This window comes from Pleuronectes platessa, chromosome 3 (assembly GCF_947347685.1).
Source record: "Pleuronectes platessa chromosome 3, fPlePla1.1, whole genome shotgun sequence".
Lineage (NCBI taxonomy): Eukaryota > Metazoa > Chordata > Actinopteri > Pleuronectiformes > Pleuronectidae > Pleuronectes > Pleuronectes platessa.
Genome location: NC_070628.1, coordinates 15,899,827 through 15,925,524, shown reverse-complemented (window position 1 = coordinate 15,925,524; position 25,698 = coordinate 15,899,827). Strand labels below are relative to the sequence as shown.

Sequence of the window (25,698 nt, the reverse complement as noted above, 5' to 3'; positions counted from 1 at the left end):
TGAATGTCCGCGTGAACGAGCTCCCAGATGACGTGAGTTCCGGTCTGTATTTTGTTGTGTTTTTGTTTGGTTTTCTTCAACAAACAGAAAACGTCAACACACGCATGCCAGGTGGTTGTGTAGGTTCATGCACTTTGTTCGAACACACACAGACTCCGCCTCGGCCAGTCGCGTCTTCCCCCGATGACAACAAACATCCAGCTAACTGCTAAGCTAAGCTAACGCTGACACACGACAGCCAGTTAGCTTAGCAGCCGCTGACACAGGAGGTGAAGCGTCGGGCTGCTTTTCATGGTGCTCTCAGTTCAATGGGGAACTGTCTGTTTGGCCAGGGAGCGGACGACCTGTCGCTGCTGAACGAGTCGGAGGGAGGCAGTCTGCCCGGGGAGCCTCCGCCGCCCTACGAGGTGAGCAGCCCGGGGCGCAGGTCCAACACACCCCGGGGGTTCCAAGAGCGCGTCACTTCATTATCTCTTGACACCAATCTCTATAAAGTGTAATCATCATAACATTAGATAACATTTCATTTAGCTGACGCTTTTATCCAGAGCGACCATCACTGATGAGGGTGATCACTGACTCTAGACTGCTGAAGCTCAGGATCTGGAAAACTACAGGAAGTGAATTTAACGTTGTGATGGGTCAAGACAAAGTGGTTAATAAGTCATGTTAGCTGTTGGAGGTATTGTCACCCTGCTGCACAGCCAGTGCCTTCATCTAACTCTTTGTATAATCTTCATCTAACTCTTTGTATAATGCAGACATCACATTTACCTTTTAAGATGTCAAAAAAACAAATCACAGACTAACAACATGGTGTCATCCATCACCACACGTGGACTGGTCAGTGTCCTGTGATGGATTGAGGTGTTTTCACATTAACACTTGAAAACTGACCAAAGTCACACGATCAGTTTATTATCATTATTAATTATCAGCAGCACAGATCTGGTGTCTGATTTAAGGAGCAATTTATCTCACATTCATCGGTCTCTTCATATGGTCTCAGTCCATGATTTGGAGACCCTGAATCCTTGTAACCTCCTTTAACAAGAGCTTGTTTCATGTTTGATGCAAGTGTTCTCTGTTTCTTCATTTTCAGGAGCGCACCCAAACGGGGCCAGTGTACCATCCCAACCCGGGCGAGAGTCGCCTGGCCAGCCAGCTGACCGAGGAGGAGCAGATCCGCATCGCCCAGCGCATCGGCCTCATCCAGCACCTGCCCAGGGGCGTCTTCCACCTGGGCTCCGACCCCTCTGACAAGAAGGTTAAAGAGTGAGTTTTAAACAAAACTCTTCACAGCATTTGGTTTTGGCTCTTTGTCTTTGTGTTTCCTTCAGTTCATTTCCATGTCATTTTGATGGAAAATAAAGGATCAGATTCATTTTAGAACCTTTTTTAAATGACATCTTCAGTGAAACCTTAACTGCTTAGATTAATAGGTTGTGGTTGCCCCAGCCATTTGAACACTATAAGCTCATCAGGCGAAAATGTTGGTGTGTGTGTAATTCAATTTGAAACTCTATGAAATCAAATTGAAACAAACACGACCGAGCATGAAAGAAAACCAACCAAGCTCAAACCGAACCGAACAGGCTTCCTTTTTTTGGTGTCAAACCCTGATCCCAGGCCGATGTCATCCTTAATTACAGCCTAATCTTATTTCAAAAATGTTCTTCGAACCCAATTAAGGGTTTCACACAATTTCACACAATTTACACAATTTGATGTAAATAAATAATAGAAACAGTTGTTGTTTTGTATTTCTCTTTTTTTCCGAACAAAAACATATCAAACACTGACCTCAACACATGGATATGTACCAACACTTGATTTGTGTCTAACGTTACTAATCGTACGTGTTGTCTTAATGTTTTGAGATGAAAAGGAATGATAACAAGTTTCTCTCTCGTGCAGGTGCGTGATCTGCATGTTGGATTTTGAGTATGGCGATCCCATCCGGTTCTTGCCCTGCCTTCACATCTACCACGTGGACTGCATCGATCCCTGGATGATGCGCTCCTTCACCTGCCCCTCCTGCATGGAGCCGGTAGACGCAGCCCTGCTGTCCTCCTATGAAACCAACTGAGCGGCCCCCTTGTGGCTGCTCCTGCCTAAAAGTAACTGCACCTATTATTAGCCAAAACTGTGCTGTAGCTGTTCAGACAGGTTGCCAAGGCGATGCGGCATTATGCAGATGTGTGAAGGGGCGTGGTAGGATGCAGCCAGATGTGGAAAACTGTTCCCTGCAGATCGTTGCAGAGGTCTGACTCTTTGCCTTTTAAAAGTCGGCCAAAGTGCCAAATCAAGCTAGATGAACACGATGAAACGCTTCACCAGTAGCAAAACATTAATGCAAAGTAATTTCACTTTTGTATGACCGTCAATGCATTTTTAATGAGTGGATTCTTATTTTAATTAACTATACATCACCAATGTCATTGACTTCCCCCTTTCAAGACATGAAGTGCAATATGTTATATCAAAGGAGAGAATGCAGAACGTGTGTCTCACACCAGAATATGAATGAGAAGATGACTGGGAGTAAATGTGTTTTTCAAATGAACCCATGGCCTTGAATGTAACTGAACACACACGCCTCTCTACTGGAATGTAATCAGAAAAAAACACACAAAAAGTTTCTCTGAACAAAGATATGTTAAGATAAATCATCCATGAGCATCAGCATTTCAGCCTTTGAACACTTCTGAAGATTGTTTCTCTTTTGGGTTTGTTCTCTCAGTATAACTGTAGCTTTGACTTTGATGCTGCTGTTATAGATGTGTGAATCTGTTTTGTTGTTTTATTCCACAATGTGGACCCTGTCCTTTGTGCTTTGCCTCGGGTTTGTGCACTTGGTTCTGTTATAAAAAATGTTTTCAAAGTTTACTGTCAATATCTAAGTGACATTTGCAAAGACTAGATATGGGCAGTATTAGTATCAGATGTGTGTCCTCTCTCTGATACTAACTGCGTAAGCTAAAGCACAAACTAGCGAGCTGGTGAGAGAGAAGGACAGGGATGCATCCTGAATGTGAACCTGTATTTCAGCTTTTTAAAGTTTTAGACAGTCAAAGAGACAATAAGAGGATAGGTCTGATTTCCTCAGGCTGCTGTGCCTTCGAAGGCGGAGCTAAGCTAACTCCATTGAAGTACAATCATTTCTGACATGACTGGTTTTTCATTCCTCAGTCTGGAGACAGACACCAGCACTGCACTGATTTAACATCACTGTCAAACAGGCCGAGGAGGAAGCCACAAGTTGTGACTGGCTGACGTTAACAATCATTTTTGTGTTTAAATTTATAATGTGTGCTACCAGCTCATAGGTTTTAGGAAAAACATGATGAAGTGGAAACCAAACTTTTACACAAGGACAACGTGCTGTTTCTTAAATATGAATTAAAAAGGAAAGGGTCCCTGAGGAGAAAGAGAGAATGGTTTCTTTTTATTTGGCCAAATAATATTTTCCTTTTACCTTATTCAGATGCCAGCATACATTGATTGTGACCCCACATAATCACACAACATGTGGAACACTGTGTAGTGACTCCAGCTTCCACAGGTTATCACGATTAGGGCTGTGACTTACCATTCCTCACCTATTGTAGCATTTTACTGTACAGTAAGAACTGGACAAAACTGTATTTACAGATCAATCCTGGATATAATGTTGTATTTGACTCCATGGGTAATAAAGCTTTTCCTAATACTGACATGTTCTCCTCGGAGTTATACTCTGCCACTATCACCTATGTACTAAAGGTTTTTCTGTCTTCAATTTGTCACCGAGTGGATTGACTATATGAATCTACATTTGATTTTATTATCAATTGTCTAATTTATCACAAAAAATGAATGAAAGAAAGGGTACTTGAGAAATGAATCATAAATAATAACTAGGATAGCTCTCAGTAGAGGTCATACCACTGCCAATGTCCAACGGTCCCCTTAAATTCAATCAAATTTCACACTTACATTCGTCAGTTTCCTAAATGTGCCGGATTTTTCTCATCGAGACCCATAAATTACTTCCATTGGAAAATGTTGAAATAACCCTGTATCTCGTAATGTCTAACAACTGGATCAAGATTTAATTGGCTCTTCTCTTCATGTACCACATCCTTCCACCAAGTTTTTGGGGAAATCCATTCAGTTGAACAGGGACCAATAGATGACCAAGGGCCAGATGAGCAGCCAGCACACAATCGGATGCAAAAATAATAGAAATGTCAAACCAGCTGGAGGATGAACATCAGCTCTATGAAACCTGTCTGACGAAGCACAGACAACCACAGGATTTTCTCTCAACAAATATTTTATTAAAAAATAACAGATACAGTATTTAAGTAATACATTTTTAACACATACGTTGTAAGTGTTGCAGAGAAAGACTATGTACATTGTTTAAATTAAACAAATTATTCCACAGTATTTTGACAAAAAGTCCGAAGAGCAACATATCAGTGCAAAGTGTTGGTATAATTGTGTATTGTCTCTAAAAAGCGTACACTCCCACACTGACAGTAGCTAGAACCACAAAGAGTCCCAGCACGAGCCTCAGCAGAGGGGAGATGTTCGCGATGGCTCCAGGGATCTGGACAGTCGTCAATGGTTTGGAGGGTGTGGAATTGTTCTGCTGCTGGTTCCCAGTGACACTCAGAAGCTTGTGTAAATCATCAAATACCTGGAAAAAAAGAGAAAGAGGGTTGGACAGCTGCTTGTTACTTCAACTGCAAGGACAAAGGTTCACCTGTAAAGCTGACGTTTCTGCTTTCGGTTTTCTGACTCTGCTTAACCATCCTTTGCCCTCACCTGAATGTTTAACTCGAAGGACCTGACGGCCTCCTCCAGCACGCCGCTCCTCTGCTCCTCCGTGAACTCCACGCTGTTCATCCGGCTGCGGTAGAGCTGCTTGAACCGGTTGGGGCTGGAGACTCCGGGGAAGGTGAAGAACGACAGACCCTCGTTGCTCTTCAGCCCCATTGACTTCTGGGCAATCCGACCCAGGACCTGGCCGCCAGACAGGTCTCCGAGGTACCGGGTGTAAGCGTGGGCCAGTAGAAATTCAGGGTTTTCTTGACCAATCTGAAAAAAGGGCATTCAAGTATTATTTATATTATCAACCAGCAGGCAAGAGGTGTATCTAACCCCCAAAGGAGGTTCTGTTTTCATCTGTGTTTTTGTTGTTGTTAAGATAATGCAAAAACTATACTGGATGGATTATCAGGATATTTGGTGGAGGATTGTGGTTCAGGTACAGAAATAATCCATTCAATTTTGGTGCAGATCCAGATCAGGGGGCTGATCCAGGCATTTGTTTCCAGTTTATTTAACATTGCGAAATAGGCCGTTATCCGTAGGTTTTATTTGATTTCTCAGAGAATAATTAATGGATCCTGATGAAAAAAGTCAGGCACATTCAGGAGACTGATATTTACACGTTTGGGGAAAGTGGTGCAGATTCAAGTAAAAATCTGAATCTAGTGAGTTTAAATGTGGTTTCATTGAGGTGCGGACTTTTTAAATGTGTATCTTTTTTTAGGTCTGTGGTAAAAAATAGCACCAGAAACCTGTAACTACCATCAATGTGTAGCTGAGGGGGCTGTTGGGCCTTGTCGAAGGTGCTATGTGCTCCACTGAGTGGGTTTCTAATCTAAATATGAATTAAAGAAGTGTGTGTAACATGACACAGTGAAACATACCTGTCGCAGTCTGTGGCAGTATCTTTTGGTGGCTGCAGGTACAACAATCTTTTCTCTCCAGGCGTGGCCGTAGAAGAATTCCAGGTCTTTCTCGATGGACTCCAGCCTGGCCAGTTCTGTGGGGAAGTAAATTGGTGCGACACCAGGGTGGTTGCAGTTCCTGTCCATTTCTCCCTCCAGAGCCCGGTAGATTTCGTACAGCGAGCACAGAAGGAGCTGAAGAGGAGACGGAGGAGGAGATCTGGTGTCAGGTCAGTGTGAAACAGGGAAGCGACCATAGCAATCGAGCTGCACCGCTGCGTGTTACCTTATATTGTGCCAGGCTGACTTGTCCTCTCTGGAAGCTCAGCATCATCTCTGTGCTCTCTGCCCGGACGTGACTCTCCCTGGTCACCTCTTTGATTTGTTCAGACAAGTCACTGCAAGAGGAGATGAATCACAATCAATACAGAGAGCTCCAATGTGAAATTGAAATAAACAATAGGTTCATTGTGACCACACGGATGATTCATTCTGTTTTTTTAGTGTTTGGCAAGATTGACAAAAGATAGATAAGATTAAGTGAGGTGCAAGGACAGTATGTGAATGTTTGAATTACATCCCTGTACAAGTAGCATAGGCAGTGTACAATTGATAAACTGTACAGAGTCTGCACGTTCTGTTCTAGAGACCTAGGTTGGGACGTTGCAGGAGAGTTGATCATTGTAATTATGATCAATAAATTCTAATGAAATCATCCAAAGTAAATCCAGTTTGAACACTCAGGATGTCTCAGATGGATAATAACCTCCAGTGACATGTTATTATTTTATAACATTTGATCATTTTACCTGCTCGTCATCTGTTCTGCTGCTGTCTTCTTCTCTGTTTCCATTGTGGCCCTAAAAAAATAATAAAAATATTTGTATAGAACAAAAACCATCTTCTGCAATGATCATCAACACAATGCAGTGATTGAAGAGAGTTGAACCATCAACACAAGGGTGTAAGATTCAAACTAAGTCAAAAGCAGCTAAGTAAATGTTGTGTTTACTCACCAGTAAGTTTGACGTCCTGTAGGTTTGGTAGTTAAGGTCCACAGTGATCCACTGTTCTCTCACGGGATGTTCTGCTCTGTGTGCCTGGTACACAGTCCTGTCCCTGTTTTATAGCAGCCCGGCTCTGTCTCCTCCCTCCAGCAGCTGAATGAAAACAGGAACTCCAGTGACACAAACCACGGCTAAACATGATCTGGCAAGTTCAGCCATAACAGTAGGAGGGACTGAGAGTTAACATGATGCAGCAAATCTGAGCAGAGCTTGGGACAAAAAAAGTGGCGGAGGAGGAGCAACAAAGGACTCAAAGCATGAGTCAGGAAGTTTGAGTTGTGAGGAGGGAAGAGGGCTAAACATGACAGAGCAGCTTTGGAAGTCCAACCACAGGAGAGGAGGAGCCAGCTGTAAACATGACTGTGTGTTCCTGAGAAAGGGGGGAGGGAGGGCTGAAACAGTGACTCAGAGGAACACAAACAATCTGAACCAGGAGCACACAAAAGCAGTTTGACTCCATGAGGAACATGTTTATTCACATTACTAGATCACTGACCAGACCAAAAAAGTCCAGGGAGTTTGTGGGTTGAGCTACACACATGCACAGACACACTACATGCAAATGGGAGAACTTTGTCCTCTGCTTTTGACACATCTGGTGAACACAGCAGGACACAAAGAGCAGTGTGCAGCCTTGCACGGCGCCCGGGGAGCAGATGTTGGGGGAGTGAGGTGCTTTGTTCAGGGGATTCAGATTTAGACAGTGGGGTAGGGAGAGTCCTCTTGGACTTTTGAACAGATTCAGGTGTTGTCCATCCAGATATATGTTGTTTTGTCACTCTGCGGAGTCAACCAGAGACCTTCCAGTCTGATGTCCGTAATTTTCGGCCCCTTGTCCAATTTTCTGCCACTAGTCCACCGCCTCTCCATCCATGTTATCAGACCAAATGTTCTGCGTTCCTTCAGTTATTTTGTCCAAATAACTCAATAACAGAACTTTTAAAATTAGGAAGAAAACAGATTCTGTAGGTTTGTAACCAGTGCTTGGATGTAACAAAGTACATTTACTTCATTATTACTCAAGTACATTTTCATGTATCTGTACTTAAAGTTGATTTACTTTCAGGCTTTCACTTTAACTCCACTACAACTATCAGCAAACGTCTGTTCTTTTACTCCGCTACATTTTTCAACACATTTCATAACAAGTTCACGTTGTTGTTTTCATATTTCTATATATATATTTAGGCCATGGGGCTTTATTTGAAGTAATCAACAAGGAGAGGAGGAACTGATCCACTGCTCCATTTAGAGCAGGCTGGTGATATCAGTCCCTGTGATAATCAAGTGTTTTCAGTGGCATCTTCTGCAGCATTTCTTCATCAATATATTTATATGACAGTCCGTACTATTTATTTAACAGAATATACAATAAGCACGGATAACGATGTAGTTGACTGCTGCATTAGGGAATAGGCTTCACTGAGCAAGTCCTTTAAAAGAATTATAAGTTTAATATTTAAAAGCAAGTACTTACTTTTACTCAAGTACAATGTTTTACTTGAGTAAAGTTTGTTCTATTTCTTTTTTCTAAACCAGAAAGTTTGAGTACTTTCTCCACCGCTGTTTGAAACTATATAAACCATGACTATGTAAAATCTATTTAGAAATGGTAGCATACATCATAAATGTAGAAGTAGCTTGATTGAAGCCTATAAATTGCAGAGTTCAGTTGTAAATCTATTTAAAGCAGTTCTTGTTTCGCAGTGTGATGAGACATTACAGGCGATCTGTCCAGTTTATATTGCGATCGATCATGAATATGTCCACGAGGTCCGTTTAAAGTGAATCATGGAATAGAATCTAGACGTTTTCATTTTACTTTTACACTCGGTCCATCCTGACGTCATGACGAATTCATGCTGGGAACCATCAGAAGACTGCGCTGATTGGCCAAATTTTATCACATGCCTGTTTTTATTATTATTCCTGAATACTTTACATAATATACAATATTAGCATATATACCCACAAACCTGCCTGTGCCAGGAAAAACAAGTAAATAAATAAATCGTCAGTCTACGTGTGGGGTTCTCTTTCACGCGAGACGTAAATGAACAATTTGACGTGAACTAGCATCATGGCGGATGAGGAGCTGCCACTATCTGCGAATCTGTGCGGTGGTTCGCTTTCACACGGTCACAGATTTGTTTTAAGAAGTTTTCTGTAAACTTTGATCGGAATCAAACTTTAAATGTTCCCGATCTGATCACCAACAGGAAGCAGCCAGCGCGTGAGTTTGACTCAGGTGTGTACAAACCCTCAGAAACACGTGTCACTGACGCTTTGTGGAGAAATACACGTCAAAAACGCAACACGATGGAAACTCGTGATCGAGTCTGTCCCGGTCCGTTCTACTGAGGATGCCTTCAAAGCCGCGGACAATGTGGGATTTTTGATCACTTTACCCCTGAAGCTCTTCAATGTTTTCTGTTTCCAGATTCGTCCATTAAAACTATTATGACATGTTAATATTCAGTGTTGATATGAGGATAAGATATATTCAATACATGTCTAATATCTTTCCAAGACATTTCTCTTGCGTTGTGCTTTTTTCACATAACTAAATACAGGTAATGTCAAATTATTGAAAAGGAAATGCATGAATGACGAATATTATTTATCTTATAAAGTCTCCTGTGCTGATTAAAAATGGAGAACCTGTACTCTAGATAATCAGATGCTGTCTCAGGGCAATATTCAGTTATAAATACTGTAAATAGATAATGTCCATAGGCTGGTTTTAGTCTGCATATTCTCAACTGTAAATTTCCAAACATTTTCTCTGGTTGAAATCGCCTCAAGTTCACAAAAAGAAGACCAACAAAAAAGCAACAAATCAACCCACCCAAAGACATTGTTAAATAAAAAAAAATATGGCTGGTTTGCATGTTCATCCACTCTGGCACGACTGCCCCTACAGCTGTCTATTTCTCTGCACCTTGTTTTGTCCAACAGTCTAAAAACTCAATAATAGGCTTTTAAATTGACTCTCATTCATGACAGAGCATTAAATCCTCACATTGAGGTCAAAGCTTGCACTCAGTAGAATTCATATTCGCTAAAGGCCCAACAGTCCCCTTATGAAACCACGTTTAAATTCATTAGATGTTTTTGTATCTCCAACAAACTCCTCACACTTATTCATATTAGTCAAATTTTCTTTAATCAAGATCCATGAGTTAAATGTTGATAAATGCTCCATCTCACAATGTTAAAGAAAGTGAGAAAACAATTAATGAATCGACCCCCTGATCCTGATCTGCAGCAACATTGAATGAGCTCCTCCCTGACCGGCACCTCATCCCTCCACATGGTCATCTGACCAGTAGTGTCTGTGTCAACCCGCTAACTAACAGATAAACAAACGCAGGCGAAGCATCACTTCCTGGGTTAATACTTCCAAGTTAATAAGTGTATGGTGATGAAGTTGTTCATTCATCAACAGAATAGTTGACGTGTCATTTTCTGTTAGTTTACTAATCAAGTGATCATTGCAGCTCTACTTAATCTCAACTGGAGCTCATTCTCTCCAGCCACGTTGCACTCAGTGATGCGGCTGTCCCACTCTGCCTCTCATTGCTGACTGTGTAGATGGATGGTGAGGCAGGCCTGAGCAGTTAAGAAGGAAATAAAAAGCTGCACAAATCGGTTTTGATGGAGGAACCAAAGTCAGATGTTGAGGAGCATGACATCAAGGTGAATTTCTCCTTCAGCTGCAGCTGGATTCTGAACACTGAGCTGTGACGAGACAACTCGTGATGCACATTCAAGCTCTAAACCTGACTGCTGCACTGTCAACAGTATTGTAGTGTCATGTTCTGCTGCTACGACAACAGACCTTTGCAGGCCTGCCTGCAGACATGTGAACTCTGAACTGTGCTGCTTTGTTGCAGCCGTTTGTAGGTATATGGCTGTGTGCTCATTACTGCACAGTTTAGAACATGTTGTGCTATCTCTGCTGATATAGGGTTGTGAATATCTTCAGTTAACTGATGCATGAAAAGGAGAGTGTAGGGTTACGTTAATCCCTCTGTATTTATTAAATAATAAAAAAAAGACTAACTTTGTCATAGTACTATTGCTGATAGGTAAATATGAGTGTATTTACTTTCCTGCATTAACCTTAAATATGATGGGTTATTGTTCAACTCTTTCAGGAACCGAAAGGCTCAGTCAGCACGATGACACAACAATCTGGTAAGAAGGACGTGTGAAGAGTAAAGGTCCGTGTGGTTATGTCGTAACTTTTATTAAAACAGCTCGGAGCCATCATGTGACTCCAGTCTGCAGAGAGGGAAAATTTCATTAGATAAGATTGAGTGTGTAATGGGGAAATCGTGTGAATACATAGCCCTTTGCAGAGAAATCGTTTTATCACAATATATTTAATTATATAAGTGATCTGTTGCATAGGAATTATATCTTTAAAAAATAAGATATTGGTTTAGGACGCATTTCTGTTTTCTCACCACAATCTCCTCTTCAGGTGTTAGTGGAACTGAGCCTGATCCTTATGGAGCGGACGTCCTGTCTGCCTTTCCAGTCTGTGAGCCCCGTGACAGATGGAGTGAGAGAGGAGGAGGAGGAAGAGAGGTGAGAGAATGTATAAGAGGAGGCCTGACCAGCTTTGGACGGAAACTGTTCGTCAAAACTTAATCCAAACTTTATCTTGATTGCTCAGAATAAACAGAACCTGTCTGACAACGTGTTGCATTCATGTTGCACAGCAGGGGGCAGCATTGTTCCAAAGTCCAAATTTGCTTTCTATTTTCACTTCCACTCACCATTTTTCTTCTGGTGCCTCTCTCAGGCACGTCCAAGCTCCCTGCTCGAGTACACCGTTCATCTACGTGACCAGCACCGTACCACCAACCCCCCTTTCACCCCACCAGCCCAGAGGCCCTGTCCATTCACACCTCCTCTTAGTTCAGTGGCTGCTGCAGTTAACTCTGCAGAAGATCCAGCTGGCCCCATGACTGGCACCTGCAGTCCTATTTGCTCCATGTGCACTCCCACTGCTTCAGGCTGGGACTCTCTCAGATCCACATCCACGATTCCCAGCTGCTCTGATGGAGATCCTGTCAGTGCTGCTGCTCATCTTCACCTCCTGGGGGAGTCCTTGTCCCTGATTGGACACCATCTTCAGGAAACAGATGTAGGTCATACATTTTCTTTGAATACAGCTCAGTGGTGCTTTGTTTTATAGTGTCATACATCATTAAAGGACTGTACCTTCATAATGGGAAAACCATAATGAATCTGTTAAATCATGATGAAAGTATTCCTGGAACTAAGCTCATACCGTTGGAGTGAGATAGGCCTGAAACAAGTATCTTGTTTACATGTCTATGTATAGCTATATGGATGTATATGCATATTTTATATTGTATTAAAGCAGTCTCTGGCATCGTCGTTGAAAGACAATTTTAATTTTGTAAGAGATTTGACTCCTAAACTTTTAAACACATATTCTGTGTTAATATGTGTTTTCTAAATACAAATGTAAATTTGTAACATTTGCAGGATTTTACAAGCGGTTGCACTTATCATTTGGCTCCTGGAGAACATGCAGCACATTCACTGACTGAAGGAACCTTTGTCGTCTTTATGTGTCCCTGTAGAAAATGTTGAACGTGTCCAGCAGCTTGTCTCTGCTCCTCGACTCTCTGCTTTGTGCCCTGGCCCCAATAATCTGCCTCACCGCACAGATACCAGAGCTCAGGAGCTGCACACAACACACACTGGTGAGAGACGCACACGGACACCACACACTGTCCACACATGACACTACTGTTCTGTCAGTATTTGATGATATAAGGAGGAAACATCATGTCTCTTTTTAAGGCCTCCACCCTGGAAAACATTGCCTATATGATGCCTGGGCTGTGAGTGATGACGGAGACCACAAGGGCACATGTGCTCTGATATGTTGAAAGACACTTCAGTTTAGTTTACATAGAAAAAGTGAGAATCAAAACTATTTCATTATAAAATATTTTTGGTTTGGACTTTATATTTGTGTTAATTGTACACATTAGTTTACGTTTATGTATTGGTTGTTTAATTAAAAGACATTTGTACACTTATTTACTGTTCTTCATTTGAAAATTGACACAGACTTCCTGCTTCTATAGCTTGGTTCATAGTGAAAATCCAGCATCGCAAACTTTTGGTGTCTTAGGTTTATACTTATTTATTTATGATACAATTTCCACAATGTAATTAGTTTGCAATAGCACAGGTATGGAATGCTGCTATATCTTCTCAGAGTCCTGACCGATGAAAATGTTCATTTGATTGCACATTAACAAGAAATAGTCGAGGTACAGAAGCAACTTAATGAATTCAGCTCTCATCTAAATGTGTTATTGTACGATAGTAAATGTTAAAATGGTGAAATGTTTATTTATCCCTTTGTACATTTAAATAATCATGTATACCAGAGAGTTAATCATTTTCTATATGGAAGCAAAAACTCACACAAGCTCAAACTGACCAAACACCTCAGCTGTAATAAAAGCCAAGAGATGCAGGTAATTTCCATGTGAGTGTCTAACCTGTGCTTCTTACTGTAAATTATTAATTTGATTAATGTCAAAAAACTTGGCAGATACTATGAAACTTAGTGGGGTATGAAGTTTGGGTTAAACAAGAACCCATTTCATGTGTTGCAGATCTGTATCAGGGGGCGTGTCCATGATTTTTCTTTTCCGCTTCCTTTAACATTGCGAAATTGGGCATTTTGATCTGGTGATTTAAAAAGTGGTTTCCTAAGGGGACTGTTGGGCCTTGGCCGAGGTTTGATTGACATTCTACTCACTTATGAATCATCAATAATTTCCTTATTACCTGTGATTTAAAGAAAAGTTGGATAATCAATCAATCCAACCAGAGTCTGAAGGATCCAGTTTGAGGCTCTGATGGTTTCATACTCAGAAGTATTTCATAGGTTCCCATCAAACACTGACTCACAGCACAAGCAGGGAGAAACTTGTTCTATTTACACTGTAAACCTGTCCCGTGGTTCTGGGACCTGCCCTCCGACCGGCTCTGAGGTGATGACTGCAACAGATACTGTTGGAAAGTCAATCAATCATTTTACTCAGGTACTGGTTTAAAGAACAATTTTAAGATGCGTGTACTTGTACATTATAATTATTATTGTCATCTTCAGCATCAGAGAGGAAGTGGAATAAAATAAAGCAAAACAAAATAGACAATATACAACAATATATAATAATAAAATCAGGGTTATTATTTTCACTTTATGCTACTAAATACTCTCACTTTATGAAATAAAGTATTTTATCTTAGTATATAACTTTATTTTACAGGTTGAGTTACTACTTCTCCAATGACAACGTCAAGCAACATCATAATATTTACAGGCGTATTTGACCAGTTATTCCCTTTGGCGACTGTAGACCAGGAGGGACGGCTCATCTCGACAGATTTGCATGAGCCGTGACACTTCACGGGTGTGGCAGATCAAAACCAAGAAAGATTTACATCCGCCTTGGGATACACCTCCTGCGCCCCATCCTGGAATGCTTAGCAGCCAGTAAACAAAAGAAACTTGTTGTGCACGACAGAAAAAAAAAGACATGTGTGCATGAGTTGAGAATTGGGAGTGGCTGTGCGTCTGGTGGTGTTCCTGAGATCGCGAACCTCACCTGCACTGGCAGCTTTTTGGGCAGTCGACATGTACTGAGGTCGAGCGACGTGACTCAGTGACAGCTGAAGAGACGGAGCAGTGAGAGAAGACGATACATGAACGCAGCAACAGGGACATCACACATCTGAGTGAGTATATGTTTCCTATGGTTTTAATAATGAATGTATAGATACCAGTGAGGGAGTTGTCAGTGTCATTTAAACAACTAGAATACTAATACAGTTTACTTTCACTATTAGTTTAGAGTTTAGTTAAGTAAGATTCTTATATCTGTGTCAAATACAGTCTTTGTTAAATAAGTCACTGTCTTGTTTCATCGTGAACTTGCAATGGGTCTTATTTCTGTGTGCGCATGTACGTGGATGTGGTTTGTTCATGCCTGCATGTAAACTGGGATTATTAAAGTCCTGGTAGAATGTAGTCGAACAGGGCGGACAGGGTGTGGCTGGGATGCAGTGAGCAACCTAAGAAAAAGGTACCAGTAAAATGAAAGATCACCGTTTAGATCTGGTTCACTCAGACACAACAGGTGAGAGGAGGACGTGAAAAAGTAGAAATATGAGGAAGGAATGCAAGAAGAGGACAGATCTTTGACTGTGGGACAAAGAGATCAGAGAAGGAAAAACAATCGGAGTTCAAACAGGCATCAGTCTTCACAAAGTTCATGTGTATTTAAAGATCACACATCCTTTCTATAAATAACCGATTAGTTTATAATAATAAAACGCTTTATTTGTATAGCACCTTTCAAAACATGGTAACCAAGTGCTTCACTAGTGCAAGACAACAAATTGAAAATGAAAAGTGACTGGGGGACTTCCTGACCAATGAACAACAAAAAAAAAGTCTTTAAATCTTAAAGATGTCCCCATCATCATCAACTTCTGAGCACCTGAAACTAAAAGTGGCCGTGTTACAGGGGGCGCTATGGAGCCCATTGGCTTTGCAACATAAACTTTGTGACTTTCACATTGCCTGAAGCCACATTAAGTGAGTTTTCCAGCATCCTAAGGCCCTCACAAATAGGTTCTTGCAGCATAATAATAATTATCATAATAATAATAATCCCCATCATCATAGTCACCATTAAAAAAACAATAGGTATCTTGCACCTACAGGGCTCTGGCCAAATAGACAGAATAGAAGTACAGTTTTAGGGACTGCTATAAGTTCCTCTATAGATACAAATTGTTCAAATGAGCAAACAAATTAAATAAAATCCAGATGTTAAAATACTTTCTGAGGTACTTCTACCAGTATAGATCAAGTAATTGAAATAAATTAATCAAACTACTTAGATAAAATCATCTTTTGGGGCATTTTAAGAAGGAACTTAAAATGCCAGCCTTATATCCCCCAGGCAGGTTGTGTCTGAAAACAATGAAAAGTCGTTTCATGAGCTTCCTCAGTTTTACCTGAGATGTATGAGAATGCATCATTATCAACGTCTCATCTTTTCCTTCTTTCCAGCCATGAGTAATCACCTCAGAAGTAGCTACTCTGGGTCCTCAGCCCCGGAGCTGAGGCTCATTCTTCTGGGGAACCTTGGATGTGGAAAGACGTCCTCAGCCGACACCATCCTGGGCCAACTGTCGCCCGTCTCTCCCTCTGCCTCCAGGAGCTGCCAGCTGCGACAGGGCATCACCGAGGGCAGGAGCATGACCCTGGTGGAGGCGCCGAGATGGTACTGGAACGGCGGCAAGATGGAGGACAGCGTCAGGAAGGAGACCGAGCAAGTGCTGACACTGGCAGCACCGGGTCCACATGCCATTTTGCTGCTGGTGCCCGTGGGCCAGTTCACAGAGGTTGGTTTACTGATTCAGTTGTGCTTGAGCTTTTTGGAAAATAACTGTTTGGACAAATCGTTTCAAACGTCAGATTCAGTCAAACTACAATGAACAAAATTAAGCCAGTATGAAATGTAATCGTTTTATTTCAGTGGATTTAGCAATATGTTTTTCTCTGGTCTTCCCAGATGGAGGGTCGAGTACCTGCAGAGATGGAGCAGCTGTTTGGGGAGGAGTCACTGGATCACACCCTTGTCCTGCTGACGTGTGGGGACTATTTGATGGGAAGAACAGTGGAGGTATAGACATGTACACCTGTCCCCTTTCAACTCATCTTTATTTGAGTTTAATTAGATTTGGTACTGTAAATTCACACAGTGCAAATTGTTTTCCACAGGAATACCTGCAGAAAGAGAATCCAGGCCTGCGGCAGATAATTGAGCGCTGCGGGGGGCGCTTCCATGTCATCAATAATCGTCAGCGACAGGACAGGGAGCAGGTCCATGAGCTGCTGGAGAAGGTGAGACAGAGCGATGAACAAAGAAATGTCGATGCAATTCAGAATTAAATCATTATTTAATTTTATCTTATTTTGTGTGTACTTGGAATGCTATCCAGGGGATTTTATTCAGACTTTGTCAACCACTTAAATTTAATTGAAAACTGAGCTTTTTGTTACCTCCGCCAAAGAGGCTATATTTTCACCCCTGTGAGTTGGTTGCTTTGTTGTAATAATAGCTTGCATTTATTTGGCGCCTTTAAAAAGACCCAAGGACAGTTAAAGCAAGATCACAAAAAACTTCTGGATGTATTTCCACCAACCTTGATGGAAGGATGTGGTTCAGGGAAGAACCCATTACATTTTGGTGCTGATCCAAGAGTTCTCTTACACTTTCTCTAACATTGCGAGAAGTAAAAGGTCCAGTGTAATAGATTTAGGTGAAAGGGATCCATTGAAAGAAATTGAATATAAAATAATCACTTAAATTTGATAAATTGTCGTTTACTTTACCCTAGAATGAGCCCTTTATATTTAAATACTTTATATTTACACACTTTATAACTACATCGGGAGCGGGTCCTCTCCACGGAGGCCACCATGTATTTTACAGCATTCCAAATTCGAAAAACTAGACACCGTTAGAGTTTTTATGACCACTGAAGACTACCACTGGTTCTCATTCCTGTTTGGATGGGGAGGGTAAGGCAAGGGGTATTCAGCTGCAATATGCAACTTCACCACTAGATGTCACTAAATCCTACACACTGAACCTCCTAGGACATTTTTGACAAAAGAATAAGGTATTTTTAGTGAACTAATATTTTTGAGTGTGTGCAGATCAAAATAAAAATCTGGATGAAACGTGGTTTCCAAAGGGAAATGTTTGGCCTTGGTGGAAGAAAGAATTCAACTGAGTGACAATGTAGTTTGAATTATTCTGTCTGAGCACGCTGTAGGTCCCAGCTACGCCCTGTTCTCCACTCAATCACACCCAGCCGTGGTCAGGACCGGTTTGGTGATTAATGATTAATCATGAACGCTAACTTTCACTGACCTGGAAATTCATTGTGCAATGAAAGTTATTATAAAATGTGACACAATTATTTGTGTGTAAATGTGAGTTAATGTTTGTTATAACAGGTGGAGAATATGGTGCAGGCAAAGGGGGTGTACCACAGGAAAATGGTGCAGGAGCGAGATCTGGAGAGACGAGTGAACGAGAGACGACAGGAACTTATGGAGAGTTACAGAGCTAAAAAGGAAGAGAGAATAGAAAGTAGAGGAGAGGAGGGCGGTACCACCTTGGAGACATGGAGGAGAGAAGACAGGAACGAGACGGAGAGAAGAGCAGATGGAAGTCAAACGTCCAATGGGCTTCATTCAACTCCAGCGCCAGAGCAAGAGTCGTATTCATCATATTCACAGATGCAGGATGACAGGCAGGTGAAGAGGACCCCCAGCTTCAGACTGAACCCAGGTAAACACCCATAGAGCCCAGTATGCATCCACTTTTGTTTTATATCACAATATCTTATATTAAGGAAAATATGAGCAGAAATCGTGGAGGACTTAGGACTATTTATTGTTTTGCTTTTGTAGATGGAGCTGTACTCTCTCAAATGTCTGAGGTTGCATCTCCGAAAATGATTACAACGTGTAAGTCACAGGACTTCGTTGGCTTTTATAATATCATTTAACAGTTCACGTATATATTGATCCATGTCTCATTATAATTTACTTTTTTTAATTCTTTACTAAATTCTGGATTTTTTTTTCAGTTCATCACAGAATCAACAGCTTTGAAGAGAGATTCCCCGAGGCGCCTCCAACTTCCTCTCCCTATTCACCCGTCTTCTCCTCCTCCCCTTCCTCGCCAACCTTTGCTGCCTCCTCTTCCACATTCCCCTCATCCTCCTCCCCCTCCTCATCTACTTTTGCCTCCACCTCTCCCACGTCATCCTATTCATTCCCCTCATCCTCCTCATCCTCTTCCTTCGCCTCATCCTCCACATTCCCCTCATCTTATTCAACCTCATCTTCAACTTTGGCCTCCACCTCCCACAAATCATCCTCTTCAGTCCCCTCATCTTCCTCATCCTCCACAGTCCCCTCATCCTCCACTTCTTCCACATTCCCCTCATCTTATTCAACCTCCTCATCCACTTTTGCTTCTGCCTCTCGCACATCATCCTCTTCATTCCCCTCATCTTCCTCATCCTCCACAGTCCCATCATCCTCCACTTCTTCCACATTCCCCTCATCTTATTCAACCTCCCCATCAACTTTAGCTTCTGCCTCTCGCACATCATCCTCTTCAGTCCCTTCATCTTCCTCATCCTCCACAGTCCCCTCATCCTCCACCTCTTCCACATTGCCCTCATCTTATTCAACCTCCTCATCAACTTTTGCCTCAGCCTCTTCCACCTCGTACCCCTCATCCTCCTCATCCTCTCCGGAGCTGCGTCTGGTGCTTCTCGGGCGCTCCGGATCAGGGAAGAGTGCAGCCGGCAACAGCATCCTCAGGGGAGAAGAGTTCAAGTCGGACCCGGACAGCCTCACGTCTGTCACTCAGCAGTGTGAGAAAAAGAAGGCGCTGGTTGAAGGACGAAGGGTTAGTGATTGTTATTGCTGTTTGGCTCACCCTCATTTTCAATTTCCTTTCTCTTATCCCACCAAGTGCCAAAATCCCAAATTACTTTAATGTGACACAATCATTTTGTCATAGAACAGTCGAAGTCTCCCATGATCTGCCTGTGTTCTTATATTGCTGTATGTGTCTCCTCTCTATCACCTGCAGGTGGCAGTGGTGGATACCCCAGACTGGTTCACTTCAGAGCGAACTCCTGATGAGGTGCGAGCTCAGATCTCCTCCTGTGTTGCTTTGTCCAGTCCCGGCCCCCACGCCTTCCTCCTGTGCGTCCCCTTGGACCAGCCCGCAAAGACCGAGCTCCAGGCCCTCAAGGCCCTCGAAGTTGTTTTCGGCCCGGACGCGATCCAGAAACACACTCTGGTCCTTTTCACTTACACAGATCGACTGAGGGAGAGCGGGAAGGCAGGAAACAACAGCATAGAGGAATATATTGCCAGTCAGCGAGGGGATTTTTTAAACCTTGTGGAGAAATGCTGTGACAGGTTTCATGTTCTAGAGAGCGGAGGGGGTCAGGTGGAGAAGGGGAACGTGGCGGAGCTGCTAGAGAAGGTGGAGCAGACGGTGAGGGAGGCCGGAGGACAGTGTTACTCTTGTCCCGCTTTTCAGGAGGCTGAGAACCGAGTGAGACAGAGACAGGTAGAGTTAGCTAGAGAGAAAAGAGGCAAAAAGCTGGAGCCGGAAAAATCAAGCGAGGTTGCACAGCTTAACTCTGAGAGGCGGTTGATCTATCCCTACATGCAGTCTGTGGCCGAGGCAGAAGAGGAAGTGAGAGAAGATGAGATAGAGAAAACACGGCATGAGGCAGAGATGAGTGTAAGCACCATGGACATCGAGAGCCTTCCTCCTATTACGCTTTCAGGCTTGTCCCCTTCACTCCTTCGTTCCATTATGGAAAAAATGGAGTCTAGTGCAAAAATGTTACCCCAGCTGTTGTCAGACAGCTCCATGTGGGTTGGTGAGGGAGCTAAGAAGGTGAAAAGTAGCCCAGTGTGGGGGACGGTTGGCAGCAGAGCACAAAACGTTCAGAAGATGATGGCTGATAGTTCAGTTTGGGGAAAGGTGGGAGCTAGCGCCCAACATGCATCCAAACTAGTAGGAGATAGAGTTCCCAAAGTGGTAGTGGATAGTTCTGCGTGGGTGGGATCTGGAGCAAAAGCAGCAGCAGCAAGTCCCATGTGGGGGAAAGTTGGTTCCGGGGCCAAACTAGTGGCGGACAGATCCATGGTTGTAGGGTCCGGGATCGGATCTGGGGCCAAGAATTTGGCAAAGAGTCCTGTGTGGGGAAAAGTAGGATCTGGGGCCAAGAGCGGAGCTAAACTGATAGCTGACAGCTCTTTACGAGTCGGAGCTGGAATCGGTGCTGGTGCAAAGAAAGTGGCGCAGAGTCCGGCGTGGAAGAAGATGGGCTCAGGGGCTAAGGCAGGGGCCAAAATGGTGGCTGAGAGCCCAATGTGGGAGAAAGCCTGGACCACTGTTAAACAGGTGCCCAAGGTTGTTTATGCGGGCGCAATGCTGGGTCTCCTGCTGGGCTTGTTTCTGTGGGGTCTCCTCGGCGGAGCTCTCGGTGCAGCTGCTGGATCAGCGGTTACTGAAGTGGGCAGACGGAAGTTCAGCAAGAAAACCACGTTAGAAAAGACAAACGAAGCCGTAAAATCTGTGGAGAGAAAAGTGACCGACAGCGTGGACTCACTGGCAAAACAAGGAGAGAAGGTTCTGAAAACTGACTGAACGACTGAAGGGAGTGTGTTTGTAAAGTGCTTAACATTAATTAAGACATTGATTTGTTTTAATTTAGTACCGTCTCAATTTAACTCAAAATCAACTTCTTATTTATTCACAGAAATTCAAGATAAAGGGTTTATTTTAAAATAAAAGATATTTGATTATCAATTGAATTGATATTGTTTTCAACTTCCCTTTTGTTCCTCTAGTTTAAGAAATTTGGTGTTTGTGTCTTTTAAGAAATGTTTAGTATTACCTACAGTAATTGATAGATGGATATTTGTCATCCAAGCAACAAATATATGAAAGAATGTCTACATTTGGCCACAATAACTCACAGTTGTTAGGGCACATTGTACAAGTATGTAGGTACCTGTTTTATATACAGTCTGCAGTCAGCTTCTGTAAGAAAAAAATGCAATTATTGTAAAAATAATTATTATACTTTACACTATTAGTTTGCCAAATTCTTACCCATCACTCAATGTAAGCAGTAAAGTCAAGGTGAATTTAAACTTGATTTCTGTGTCTGTCAAAATGTTATATTACACGCTCTACACTGTACAGTACGTCATTCACTGAGCACTTTCCCCTTATACTTTATTCTCCTGTACTCAATTAAAGAAAAATGCATTGTTAAATTATTGCTTTTTTGTCTCTTTTGAATGATGTTTTTGCAAATTGACAAATGTAAGGTTTTAAAAACATGAATTATTAATATTGTGTATTTAAATATTTCTACTATTGATACTAAATTGACTTAACATTTGAAAAACCTGGCAGCTTACCAAACCTGTTTATTACAAAGCGCTGTCCTTACTTTCCACAAGCCAAAGCTGCACTAAGACCATCAGTACCACTCCTCACGTGCACGTTTCTGTACGTCATGGCTGAAATTGAGCTTGTTGCATATTTGTACACGTGGGTGTGATGTTGAGTGGGGCAGAGTGTTGGAGGGGAAAAGGGGCGGAGGCGAGGTCATTATCTCTGAGTCCCAGCCTGACCTGCTTCACCCCGTTTGACCTCCTCTATCGGGACAGAGAGGATATATCACCCCAGCACGCTCAACTGCTGTTAAGGTTAAAGTTTCATTTTGGCCTCTCTAATGCGTCACTGCAGTCTGACTGTTAAAAAGTGCAGTTTAAAAAAACAGGCAATTTCCTCCAAAGGCCTGAAGCAGAAAAACGTGATGTTTTGTAGATTTCGGTGTCTAGATCTGAAGAGATAACATGTGTTAAAAGGAGGTTCCTAAGATGCTTACCCTAAATGGATAGTTACAATTCTAATTTATGAGTTTATTAATTGTAATGAATAAATGTGAAAAATTGTATTTTTATAATTCCAAAGCCCCAGATTTTTGTGTGGCTCAGCTACAGATGTCATTTACTCAATAATAACTGTCCCTTACACATGTTTGGTTATTTTTTTCCTCAAGATCCATATTTCTTTTCTGGGAAATCAAGGAAAATTATCCAGATCTAAACCTAAAATGTAATGGATCCTTCCTCCCTGACCCACAGCAGAACCTCCCACCAAGTTGTGTGTTAATCCATCCAGTAGTTTCTGCATAAACCTACTAACCTTCAGACAAACAGACACATATCCTCCCTTGTGAAGGTAAAGGTGGATATGGAGAGTTGGAAGATTTGATTAGATCAGAGAAAATATGAGAGGTTTAGCATGTTCTTTTCACAGACGACATGTTGTCATGTTCCCAGTAGTAACAACACAGATCTAAATTATACAATGAGTGATTCAGTTTCAGGGCCCTGGAGTTGTTCATGACTCACTGTCTTTCTCACTGTGCAGCACTTGAATAGAACAGAGCCATTGTTGTTGGTGAACACTTGTGCTTTTCCTACTATGACAAGTCTGCATTCCTGCCGTTTACTAGGTTTCACTCTCGACTACATGTCTCGGATTATTGAAGCATGAGGAGAAAGGAAACAAATATTTTAAAGGTGTTCCTGTTAGGTTTTCAGATCTATCTGAGTCTGACCTGTAGCACAAACACAGACTCAGATCAAATCACATGATGGGCGTAGGTGCATGTGTTGCCAGCCTGAGCTGATTCCTGCAGAGCCGGTACACTGGCTGTTTGTTCTGAATAAATACACACTGCACAACTGTCGAATGAGACATATCATCATCTAAGTTGATGAATTTGTGCAAACAATTTTTACATCCAGCAGCTATGGAGCAAATAAACCTTTCATGTTTCTGAACAGATGACTATTGTAGTTCCATGTTTGGTCCCTACCAGCTCCTGAGAGAAATCTTGAAGTTTTTCCGTCTGCTGTTTGCAGCCGAGCAGCTGAAAGCCTAAAATGAAGCTATGAGAGCATTGAGAATGAGCTAGAACATTAAAGCTAGGGTGGGTAATCCTAGAAAAACTAGCAAGAACAAGCTACACTTTGAACATATGAAACAGAAACGTCCCATCGACCCTCTCTTCATAGCTACTCCCCCGAAAGACATTTGCGACAGATGACTGCCAGTAAACGTCTTTGCCGTGACTCGTTTGCTAACTTGTGAAGTCTCTGATCCTTCACCTTGAGACCATGGGCAGGCTGCGCAGACAGGTCAGTTAGTGACTGACAAGTACACTAGACAATCATTTAACTGTTTTACTTTTCAAGGGTTTTAAAAAATACGCTGAATTAGTTTAACCTTTCTGTGATTCTCTATCAACTTTGGGGAACTTCAGATGCCACATTGTTTTAAGGTCCATCAGGTGTCTCAGTTTGTGATGACAGTGAGTCGCACGGTGCCAACACCGAGCCGGCTCACCTAAATGGAATGCAGCCATTTTTAAAGGCACACCTGTGCTTTTCCTGCTCTATGAGACAAACTGTGGTGCTGCCGCTGCAAATAGTCAACAGTTATTGGTTTACCCCTCAACACATCACACTGTGACTCCAGGGTGACTATTGTGAGTTTGTTATTTGTGTTGCTACTGAAAGCGACCAAAAACCTTAGCACGTGCCAGTTGTTATTTGTATTTCATGTAACCCTGCCTCTGTTTTTAATGGTCTCTGTGGTTTCGGAGCGAAGCAGGGAGGGGACAGAGCAGCCTGGCACAGCAGAGCAGACACAAACAGCCAGAGCAGGAGTTGTGAAAGCAGCTCTTCCTGTTGTGTGGTCCCGAAACAGGGTGTACAGGGGTTCCCAGAGCATCCTGGTGCCTGTTTTCCCCCACTCTCTTCCCCCGTGCAGCGGTTGCCAACCCACATGTGCAAAAAATCCATCAAACACACACACATACAGCCCTCACCTCCACCGCCCCTCCTCCAGGAAACTCGTTGGCCGTCAATGAGACAGCTCTAACTGTAGGCGTTTCCTGGCCACTTGACGGTCGGTGCACGCAGGCTAAAAGACAGCAGCACCAACGCACAGCTGCAGTGTACACCCCAAACTTTCACTTATACAATCCCCCCCCACGCGTGGAGCCCCGTCTCTAACCGCATCCCACATCCACCCTGACCTTCCTCACACAAAACCAGCCACTAATGTTGCTGTTGCATCAGTCTTTTTGTGAATTCTTCACCACCGCATCCACTTCACCGCTTGCACACACGCGCATGCACAGAAGGTACAAACATGTACAATACATGTGCAGAAGCTTCTTCAAATGCAATGACAAATTAATACAAACGTTTTTTTCCCCCTTTTTTCAGTAAATAGTTTCACCTGGTGCAAGGGTTTAGAATCATTTAGTAGTTTTCTAACTGGTTTTGTTTATGCCAAGGAGGTTTTGCTTTGAATGCTGTTTATCTGCCCTTTTCCAGGATAATACAAAATCTACTGAACCAAATTTCTTGAAAGTTGTTGGAAGGGTGGGATATGGGCCAGTGAAGAACCAACTAACATTTGGAGCAGATTTGGTTATGTTTTTGGTAGACATCTTGATTCAGGCATATTAAGAGGACTAATATCTGAGTGTTGGCCATTTGGTGCAGTTTGATTAAATTAAAAAAAAAGGGTCTTTTGTGCGTTGGTGGAGTTATGATGTCTACGGAGCGCCATTCTAGGTGACTTTCCAAGGAGGTTATATTTTCAACTGTGTTCGTGGTTAGTTAGCAGGATTAAGCAAAAACAACTGCACAGATTGTCAGGAAAACCTGTTGGAAGGATGGGTCAGAAAAGAACCTGTTACATTTTGCAGATCCAGAATTTCTTTTCACTTTCTTTAACATTTTATTGCATGTCTAGGGGACTGACATTCATGAGGCTGTGCATTGTGTGGCGGATCCAAATAAAAATCCAGAGGTAGTGAATTAAAATGTGGTTTGAGAAGGAGATTGTTGGGCCTCGGCAGAGCTCTGAACTCTCTCATCCTCTCTCATCCAAAATATGACATGCTCGGCTTTTGCTGTTTAGCCCATGTAATATGTGGTGACATTTGTGTTGAGTTATAAACACATGACTGCATTTTATTGTGAATTATGAACGTTCAATATTATTAAAAAGACATACAGACCAATATCTATCTCTCATAGTTCTAATTTACTAGCATTGCACTTTTCTAACTGCATCTGATGGTCATTGTGCTAAACTAAACATTTG

General features: G+C 42.3%; 4 protein-coding genes and 1 long non-coding RNA gene across 7 annotated transcripts; 3 read left to right on the top strand and 2 right to left on the bottom strand.

Moving 5' to 3' along the window:
- rnf11a (ring finger protein 11a) lies at nucleotides 1–3,716 on the top strand. The gene is made up of 3 exons (XM_053418231.1): nucleotides 1–407; nucleotides 1,103–1,275; nucleotides 1,918–3,716. Exons 1-3 carry the CDS (start codon nucleotides 309–311, stop codon nucleotides 2,087–2,089), a joined length of 444 nt encoding a protein of 147 aa, XP_053274206.1. The 5' UTR covers nucleotides 1–308; the 3' UTR covers nucleotides 2,090–3,716.
- A 584-nt stretch (nucleotides 3,717–4,300) lies between these two features.
- Nucleotides 4,301–6,884, bottom strand: LOC128436552 (heme oxygenase). The gene is made up of 6 exons (XM_053418306.1): nucleotides 6,743–6,884; nucleotides 6,536–6,586; nucleotides 6,013–6,124; nucleotides 5,706–5,921; nucleotides 4,816–5,088; nucleotides 4,301–4,687 (listed from the first exon to the last, which is right to left on the bottom strand). Exons 2-6 carry the CDS (start codon nucleotides 6,577–6,579, stop codon nucleotides 4,499–4,501), a joined length of 834 nt encoding a protein of 277 aa, XP_053274281.1. The 5' UTR covers nucleotides 6,580–6,586; nucleotides 6,743–6,884; the 3' UTR covers nucleotides 4,301–4,498.
- A 1,920-nt stretch (nucleotides 6,885–8,804) lies between these two features.
- LOC128436553 (HMG box-containing protein 4) lies at nucleotides 8,805–14,231 on the top strand. 2 transcript variants are annotated; one of them, XM_053418309.1, is made up of 6 exons: nucleotides 8,805–9,041; nucleotides 10,954–10,993; nucleotides 11,283–11,389; nucleotides 11,607–11,951; nucleotides 12,418–12,540; nucleotides 12,641–14,231. In XM_053418309.1, exons 2-6 carry the CDS (start codon nucleotides 10,978–10,980, stop codon nucleotides 12,683–12,685), a joined length of 636 nt encoding a protein of 211 aa, XP_053274284.1. In that variant the 5' UTR covers nucleotides 8,805–9,041; nucleotides 10,954–10,977; the 3' UTR covers nucleotides 12,686–14,231. The 2 variants fall into 2 exon arrangements, with proteins under 2 accessions (XP_053274284.1, XP_053274282.1); XM_053418307.1 differs by having other exon boundaries at nucleotides 12,418–14,231.
- Nucleotides 14,232–14,440: 209 nt separating this feature from the next.
- Nucleotides 14,441–21,776, top strand: LOC128436551 (uncharacterized). 2 transcript variants are annotated; one of them, XM_053418304.1, is made up of 8 exons: nucleotides 14,441–14,599; nucleotides 15,942–16,276; nucleotides 16,447–16,557; nucleotides 16,656–16,778; nucleotides 17,901–18,237; nucleotides 18,360–18,416; nucleotides 18,539–19,371; nucleotides 19,558–21,776. In XM_053418304.1, exons 2-8 carry the CDS (start codon nucleotides 15,944–15,946, stop codon nucleotides 21,136–21,138), a joined length of 3,375 nt encoding a protein of 1,124 aa, XP_053274279.1. In that variant the 5' UTR covers nucleotides 14,441–14,599; nucleotides 15,942–15,943; the 3' UTR covers nucleotides 21,139–21,776. The 2 variants fall into 2 exon arrangements, with proteins under 2 accessions (XP_053274279.1, XP_053274280.1); XM_053418305.1 differs by lacking the exon at nucleotides 18,360–18,416.
- Nucleotides 18,422–25,063, bottom strand: LOC128436554 (uncharacterized). Its single transcript, XR_008338085.1, has 3 exons — nucleotides 21,921–25,063; nucleotides 21,506–21,534; nucleotides 18,422–21,064 (listed from the first exon to the last, which is right to left on the bottom strand). It is a non-coding gene; the product is annotated as an uncharacterized LOC128436554 (long non-coding RNA).
- Between the last annotated feature and the right edge of the window lie 635 nt (nucleotides 25,064–25,698).